Source organism: Dioscorea cayenensis, chromosome 14, assembly GCF_009730915.1.
Source record: "Dioscorea cayenensis subsp. rotundata cultivar TDr96_F1 chromosome 14, TDr96_F1_v2_PseudoChromosome.rev07_lg8_w22 25.fasta, whole genome shotgun sequence".
NCBI lineage: Eukaryota > Viridiplantae > Streptophyta > Magnoliopsida > Dioscoreales > Dioscoreaceae > Dioscorea > Dioscorea cayenensis.
Window position 1 is genome coordinate 18,686,132 of NC_052484.1, and position 9,461 is coordinate 18,695,592.

General features: G+C 33.8%; 1 protein-coding gene across 1 annotated transcript; it reads left to right on the forward strand.

Moving 5' to 3' along the window:
• The first annotated feature begins 4,009 nt into the window (after nt 1–4,009).
• Nucleotides 4,010–9,073, forward strand: LOC120275992 (lysine histidine transporter 1-like). The gene is made up of 8 exons (XM_039282732.1): nt 4,010–4,312; nt 6,940–7,097; nt 7,179–7,562; nt 7,636–8,029; nt 8,102–8,207; nt 8,336–8,427; nt 8,510–8,578; nt 8,681–9,073. Exons 1-8 carry the CDS (start codon nt 4,262–4,264, stop codon nt 8,777–8,779), a joined length of 1,353 nt encoding a protein of 450 aa, XP_039138666.1. The 5' UTR covers nt 4,010–4,261; the 3' UTR covers nt 8,780–9,073.
• The last annotated feature ends 388 nt before the right edge of the window (nt 9,074–9,461 follow it).

Sequence of the window (9,461 nt, forward strand, 5' to 3'; positions counted from 1 at the left end):
CGTTACGATTTACTAGCCCACCCGCCGAGTCAACTGAACTGGCTAGGGATGAGGGTGGGGAATGCCTCTACCATCCCTAACCCGCATGGCAATAAGACGGGGCGGGGGAACTCCTATTGCCTGCTCATGTCCAACTATTCTTCCACTTTTCAAGTCTTCTTTCAATTTGTTGCACTAGGGTCTTATGTGGCCAGTCTCTCCACAATGAAAGCATGCAGGCACTTCACTTTTTGGTTCTTCCCTTGCTTTGACTTGCTTTTCTTTAATATTTTGTTGTGTAGTTGACTTGACAAACACAACTCCATGAACCTTCTGTCTTGACACTTGAGCTTTCTCCAATATACCCAACACCATGTCAGGCTTTACTAGTTCTTCCAACTGATAGAATCTTGTCAAGCTTGCCAGTACCCTTGTTCAAGGAGTCCAAGGTCTTCTCAGCATTGCACAGCTTTTCTTTACATATACTCAACTCTTCCTCCAAAAGTTGGTTTTGCAGCATCATTTCATTGAATCTGTTCATCATGAGTTTATAACCAGTGAGAAGATCATTTTTTGTTACCTCATTGTACTCACTATCAGTTTCAGTGGATGTTGTAACGGATGTTGCAACATATTCTGCAACAAGCGTGGATCCTTTCATCACAGCAGGAAAAGATGTATGATGGTTACTTAGACTTCCTTCATCTTCTTCCTCCAAGTTGTTGTCTGAATCATCACTCCATCTAGCATTCAGTGACTTTCCTTTTTTCCTGAGAGTGTTAGCACATTCGGATTGATAGTGCCCAAAGCCACCACATTCTCTACACTTGATCTTCATGCGATGATCTTCGACTTCTTCCCTTTTGTGATGATCTTCAACTTCTTCTTTTTCTTTATTTAGACCATCTTTTCTTTGGAATTTCTTGCCTTGTGTCTTGTATTTTCTGATCATGTTATGCATCTTTCTTGACAAAAAAACAAATTCTCTATCCTCTTCATCTTCATCTTCTGTTACAACAGCCTGTTGTAACTCCTTCTGATTTGTTGCTTCAACCTTTAAGGCTATATCTTCTACTCTTCTTTCAGAATTGAGATTCATCTCATATGCTTGCAGGGACCCCATCAGCTTGTCCAGTTTCATAATTGATATGTTTATTGCTTCTTCTATTGCCGAGATTTTTGCATCAAATATTCTTAGAAGTGATCTAAGAGTCTTCCGGACTAGCTTTTTATCCGAGTACTCCTTGCCGAGCTGGTAGGCTTGATTTGCAATATCTATCAATTTGACATTGAACATGGCTATGGTCTCATCTTCTCCCATCCTGAGATTTTCGAACATTGTTATCAACATTTGAAGTTTAGATTCTCTTACCAAGTTGGTGCCTTCATGAATGGTTTGAAGATCCCCCCAAGCTTTCTTGGCGCACTCGCATGTTGCAATATACTTGAACTGGTTTTCATCAACTCCTCCAAAGATTGCGTTTAGAGCTTTCCCATTGGCATTAGCTTTGCGCATGTCTTCAATACTCCAGCTACTTTTCTTCTTTATGATCTCGTTCTTGTCTTCATCAATTAGAGTAGGAGGGGACCATCCTTCTTCTACGGCAATACATGCACTCTCATCAATGTATTTGATAAACGCCTTCATGCGTGCCTTCCAATTTGGATAATTGGATCCATTTAACAACAGTGGTCGTGTGACGGAAGCTCTTTTTTTTCCGGCCATCAATGGAACTTGTAAGGACCTCGCTGACTTTGAAACCAAAGCGAACACAGCTACCAAGGCTCTGATACCACTTGTTAGTTCCGCTGGTGTGGTTTGTGGGCTTTAGGCAACACTCAAGCACTCATAAAAATCTCACACAAACCAACAAAGAAAAAGACACACGACGTTGGTAACCCAGTTCGGTGTCCACTCGCCTACGTCTGGGGGGCAAAACCAGGAGATAAACAATCCACTAAAAGAGGTGAAAATACATAAGTACAAACACTTGTCACTCAGCACTCACAAACAAAGATCACTACCTTCTCTAGATTGTCTTGTGCACCCACTCTCTCTAGCTTCGGTCACACTTACAATCTACGAGCAAGGTAGCTTATATAGACGCCTCAACGCCCCAAATATAGCACATACCTCTTTTAGAATCTCCGCGGCTACTAATTTAAAAACCTTCCGAAATTAGTTATTGCAACTCCTATTGTAACATAAGTTGCAACATGGCCCTGACTGCAGACTTGACTGAGTTTTGGTTATGTTACGGACGACCTCAAGACCCATCAACCTCTCGGTCATGCTTAGTCCGAGTCGATGCAGTCAAATCTCATGATCCCGACTACCGGCAACTAGCCTACCTTATAAGTTCCTCATCACGCAGTCCCCTCGCAAGGGTCTCACGTCCTTGTGCGTCTTCATGGAACTTGCCAAACTTAGTCTTCAACCTTCCAAGTTTGGTCTTTAAAGATTCTCCAAACTTGATTTTCAATTCACTCAAGTTTGGTTCTCAAATCTTGCCCTTAATAGACTTCAATCAATTTTCATCAAGGATTCTTCAAATCATATCTTCAATTAGCCTTCATTCATATCATGAATAGATATTTCTTCAATTAAACTCCACCATATTTAGTCTTTAATCAAATCACCTAAATATGATCTTGATATGATCTTGTCTTCAAGTTGTAACATATTACCAAGAATAACTCCACCAAGATATTCAAGATATTTTCCTCCAAGTTATAGACATATTAAAAATAGCTCCACCAAGATCTTCAAGATGTTTTGCCTTGCAAGCCAAGTCTCCTTGCCATGTCACCATGCTTTCCATGTCATCGATTATGCTTTTGTCACCATGGTTGCCACGTCATTTTGCCTTGGTGTCAAATCATGCCAATTAAATAGTGCGGTTGCACTAACAATACAGATGAGATATTAGGGACCATAATTGTACAATAGTAAATATCTTCTACCTATATATATAATTATTGAAAATGTTTTTTAAAAAAATGTTATTTTGGATTTTAAAAATAAGATTTTTTTTAAATTATGGAATTTATATAATTATTGAAAATGTTTTTAAAAAATGTTATTTTGGATTTTAAAAATAAGAATTTTTTTAAATTATGGAATTTATATAATTATTAAAAATGTTTTTAGAAAAATGCTATTTTGGATTTTAAAAATAAGATTTTTTTATTATAATGGAATTTATTAGGAATTTTAAAAAAAATAAGGCAATGTTATTTATCCCATAAGAAGGAGGATGACAATAACCTTGAGGTACTTAAACAACTTAACCATATGTTTCGGTGTGGGAGATAGCCGTTGAGGGGACCGAATATTTCATAAATATTTTAAACAGACACTTATTTTTATTATCATAATTATTAGTTTAAAAAAATTATTTTAAAAATATTTAATTTTAATTATTATTAATTAAATATAATTTAATTACCTCAAACAAAATTTTTACATAAATACTTAGAAAAATTTATATTTTACCTTGCATATTTATTTTTTTAATCACACATATGTTAAAAACTAGAAATACATTTTTTTAATTTAATAATTAAATGACAAGCACTTCAATTTATACAAAACTAAAAATATGCATATATCTAAAATGTAACTGTAAAAACTTAATAACCATTTATACTATTATTTTACATGGATTTTAAACTTCGATCTCAACCCTTTCTAAAATGAACATTCTACGGAACAAATAAACAAGAAAGTAGAAACACTTCCGCCAACATTTAAACTTTTTCAAATTTTAAAGAATAAAAATACACATAAAAGTCAAAAAAATAAATCCTAATTCAAAACCATCATCATCATCATCATCACGCTAATTGCGCGTACACATTAATAACGTTTCCAGACTGCCATAACTATAAACAAATTAATATACATATATACACTCATAAATGGTAGTGAAACTGAAATGCAAGCTGCAGGTCAACTTAACATATCAGTTGACCCAAATTCCGCAGAGCATTAATCTATAAATTCATACCTCACCCCTTCCTCCATTGTTCCAACTCTTCTCTCTTATCCTCTCCTCTTCTCTTCTCTTTTCTCCTCTCTTAAATAATCCTTATTCCAACTCCTCTATCCCTATTTCATATACTCAATTAAACCTTATTTTAATTTCTTATTTATCTATATATATATATATATATTATTCCAAATTGAGAGAGAGAGAGAGAGAGAGTAGTTGTTGAAGAAGGAGAAGAAGGAAACAACAGTCTTCTTGTTTGTTGAAATTTTGTGGAAGAATAAGTAGTCATGGGAACAGAAGTGCCACCTCATGGAACCTACAAGAATAATACTTACCAGGTTCTCCTCTCCCTCTCACTCTCTCATCATTGATTATCATAAGATAAAAAGGCTTTAAATTCATTTTGCTTATAGATCTTTAGAGAAAGTTTTATTTGTATATATGATTTTATGATTAAAAATTAAGTTATAAATTTTATGGAACTATAGATTGGTTCTTCCTTTGTTTTTCTTAATATAAATTTAAATAATTAAATAAATATAATTTAGTGCATAAAAGCAAATATCATGTTTACAGGGGCATATAAGTAGTCTTTTGTTTTTCCTGTCTTCTTCTTTTAATAAGGGTATGCAAGCAATAAAGGTAATAATGATTAATAACTGTGTATATGATATAGTAAACTTTCATTAGAAAAAATCTTATATATAACATATAACAAATATTACTCATTTCAAATAGGGATGAAAATGGAGCAAACCTTGACCACCACTATCTTATCTGAATTATCTCCTACCTCATTCCGTGTCCCATCCTCTTAATAATTGTATATTAAATATCATAATCGCTACGGCTACCACAGTTTTTCTTCGTACTCTTATTCATTTCACACGGTCTTATTTTTTTGATTTTGTATAATTATAAATACAAAAGTGCAAACATACAACTAAAATTGAGAGATTTTTTTTTTCCAAACCCCTATAATATATAATATATATTAATAAATTAAAATTACAATAAATATTTTTTTTTGAAATAATAGACGACAAACGTCTTTTTTATGAATATAAACAGTACTGGAACCCGGATGTATAGTATATGTACAGTATAAAAATAATATAAAAATCCCGGGTGAACAGTACTGTTGGGGGAGAGATTTGAACCCATGACCTCCCCCTTACACTTTGATGTTATACCATTGGGCTATCCAATGGTTGACAATAAATAATTTTTTAATAATATTTTTTTAATTTAACCATTAAAATATAAAAGTATAATCCAAACACACAATTATGATATATATAAATATATAAGTAAATTTAAATTGGACATGAGTTGAGGCATGTTAAAACCAAAACTCTCCGGCCACACTTAAATAAAAAAATCTCCGCCCCACCCCGGCTTCTTCAACCAAAAATAAAAATAAATAAAAAAACAAACAAACAGATTACGTCAAAAACCATGGCTCGGATTCTACCGTCCTAAATTTCAAATGTAAACAATACAAATGGCAAACATGAGCTGTTGTTATTTGTTTTTATGGCCAGTGTTAAGAAGCATCACATGGTGAGAAAAATTAATATGTCCATTGTCCTATATGTGTTGAGAAGTCAATGCCAACTTCACTCTCAGCTTCTTGTACTCGTTTGTTAGTTGTCCATCAACATTTTCCGTGCTGTCATTGATTTATTTTTCTTTCTTGAAAAGTTCATTCAATTCATATCAACTTATTTTTTATTAAAAAAAACTAAAAAAGTTATGGTTAATTAATTGGAACATCATCCACCAAACAAATTTAAAATTTTCATTTTTTTTTTGGGTTAATACATCTAAGTTTTTATTTTTATTTATTATTATCTTGAGGGAATAGAATATTGATATGAGTTGCCTTGGGATATTAATGTAGCATGGGCCATTTGCCTTAAAATAATCACAATCAAATGGTCAATATTGTAAGCTCAAGGTTACATAAAAGTCAGTTGCCAATTCAACATGCTAGATTTATAGTATCTCTCATTTAATCAGAATCTATAAACTTTGGGATATCATTTTTAATATATATATATATATTAATTGAACATTAATTAATGACACAATAGTGGTTACTGTTTGATTGCATCTTGATTTTGACTTTGTTTTCTTTTTAATAATTTTAATTATGAAAGTTAAAATTATAACTTAATCTATTTTAACAATAATAGTTTAGCTAATTAACACTCGATTCTCCCCCGCCAAGCAAAATGAGAGTGTATGTACTATGATATATTTAAAAAATTTGCACATGCCTCCTGCATGTGATTTATCTATTTTATATATATATATATATATATTCATTTCTAGCTTTCTCACCATGGTTTTAAGAGTTACATAGAAACATATTTAATGAGACACCATTGTTGGTGATTTTGGGATAGTTTTGATTCGGTGATTATATGAATAATAAAACAAAATTTTATTTTAGAAGTACCCAAATAATAATAATAATAATAATAATAATAATAATAATAATAGAAAGGCCAGTTAAAGAGCATGTGACAAGTTAGGAATCTGTACCAATTTTTGGAAAAATTTTAATATCAAACAAAAATGTAAAGAAATAATTTTTATTAATACTAACCAAATCAGAAATGAGCTAATTTCAGAAAGAGATAATTACCTGCATACCCTTTTGGTATTTGCCAACAAACTTTGCAAAAATAGCACACCCTTTTGATGAAAAAATCAACAATATAAATTCTATTAAATGAGCATATTTATTTTTAATATCAATCTTTTGTTTATTTATTTTTTTTTTTTTCTTCAGTATAATTTAGGTATAAATTAATAAAAATGAATTATAAAAAATAATAGCATTGCCTAACTTAGAGAAAAATAGTTAAAGAACTACTAAAAATATCTTCTACAGCTTGTATTTATTTATCTCCATTGCTAAATGTTTTTCTTCAAATGATCATCAATAAAAATGCAGAGAGAAAACCAACAAAGGAAGGAGAAATCTGTAGATGAATGGCTACCAATAACATCATCAAGAAATGCAAAATGGTGGTACTCCGCCTTCCACAACGTCACGGCCATGGTCGGCGCCGGCGTGCTCAGCCTACCTTATGCAATGTCTGAACTTGGATGGTAAATAAGACTTGTCCAATTATCACACATTCTTGAAATATTTATTCTTAATTAAAAAACAATGTGTTAACATTTCCACAGGGGTCCTGGCATAACAGTATTGATCCTGTCATGGATCATCACACTATACACACTATGGCAAATGGTCGAGATGCACGAAATGGTACCCGGAAAACGATTCGATCGATATCATGAACTTGGACAACATGCATTCGGCGAAAAACTCGGCCTCTGGATCGTTGTCCCACAACAATTAATCGTCGAGGTTGGAGTGAACATTGTCTATATGGTTACCGGCGGAAAATCTTTAAAGAAGTTTCATGATGTTGTTTGCCCGGACTGCAAGAACATCAAGCTCACATACTTCATCATGATCTTCGCCTCGGTGCATTTCGTGCTCTCGCAGCTCCCTAATTTTAACTCCATCTCCGGAGTTTCCTTAGCTGCTGCAGTCATGTCTCTTAGGTAATTTAAAAATAAAACTAGCATGTATCAAGAGAGCATATTAAAAACTAACCAACAAAAATGTCGTTGGCAGTTACTCGACGATAGCATGGGGAGCATCTGTGGACAAAGGGAAGCAATCAGGAGTGGAATATGGATACAAGTCCTCGAGCACGGCCGGCACAGTGTTAGACTTCTTCAGTGCACTAGGAGATGTTGCCTTTGCTTATGCCGGTCACAATGTGGTCCTAGAGATCCAAGCAACGATACCGTCATCACCTGAAAAACCTTCAAAAAAACCGATGTGGAAGGGTGTTATTGTTGCCTATATAGTCGTCGCCCTATGCTACTTCCCTGTCGCGTTGATCGGGTACTGGGCTTTCGGTAATTCGGTCTCGGACAACATCCTGATCACCCTGGAGAAACCCAGGTGGTTGATTGCCATGGCCAATATGATGGTTGTGATTCATGTAATTGGGAGTTACCAGGTTTGATACCTTAACTTCTTTACTGCTGTTCCTTCACTTTTTAGACAAATTAACATTGTAATTCAATTGCAGATATACGCAATGCCGGTTTTCGACATGATCGAAACCGTTCTTGTCAAGAAACTTCATTTCCCACCAGGTGTTACTCTTCGACTAATTGCTCGCAGCCTATATGTTGGTATGTTCTTTTCTCCCGACTTTTGAGTTGGAAAGTGAATGAAATGCCTTCGTTTTCTTTCTCACCTAAAAGTTTTGTAAACTTGTTAACTCTTTCAATTGAAATTGATTCATCTAAATTTTCTGCAGCGTTCACAATGTTCGTCGGTATAACATTCCCGTTCTTCGGCGGACTACTTGGATTCTTCGGTGGATTTGCATTTGCTCCTACAACATACTTTGTAAGCTCTAAAACATTTCATTGACTAAAAATAATCTTGCCAAAGAATCAGGATTCATAAAATCATTACCCTGTTTTTACAGCTCCCATGCATCATGTGGCTTGTTATTTACAAACCTCGGAGAGGTAGTTTATCTTGGATCACAAACTGGGTAAGCTATCAAATGATAACCAATAAAACCTTTCTCTGTTTTCATCTAACCATTATTTCATTGAAAAGATTCAGCCAAGTTTTCTATTTTCATGGGTTTCAGATTTGCATCATTCTGGGAATCTGTTTGATGTTTCTATCATCTATTGGAGGACTTCGGCAGATCATTAAAAATGCAAAGAGTTATCAGTTCTACTCATAAGTATGTTAACCGAATCAAACATACACCTGAATCAGTTGATGAACATTGGATTGGTGGCACATTCTGAAACTATGGCTGGTTACTGGAAGAGAGTATTATGTGATATGCTAATGATGATGTCCAATGGCCTAGCATCAAGAGCATGCAGAATTTCTGAGGTTATTTCTACCAATAGAAGCTATTATTATTTATGGTTTGCATATGAAATAAAGATGGAGTTGTCATGTAAAATTTTATGCTATTTGTTTGTGTTACAAGTTTCATATTCATTAATAAGCAATACAATTGAAGACATGGGAACTGAAGTATTGAAACAAAAGGCCGAGAAAAGAAAAAGGTCTTAAAATTTTATTCCGGATTCACATCCTCGTCGTCCAAGATAAAAACTCGTTCTTTATAATAATGTAGTTGATACTTCATTTTTATTTCTATTCAAACATCGAGAATTTGAATTTTACTCGTGACTTTGTCCATTTGTTTTTTAAGAAAAAATAAATAAAACAGTTAGCTGATACTAACATCAATATGTTGAGCAAAAAGAAAAATTCCAAAATGCTGTGAATGTTGGACGGTTTTCTTTAGGGGAGGGTTTGGGTTGGGAGTGGTTTGTTGGACGGTTTTCTTTAGGAGAGGGTTCGGGGTTGTGTCATCACTTCTGGTGATGTTTTTGTTGTGGTGGTGT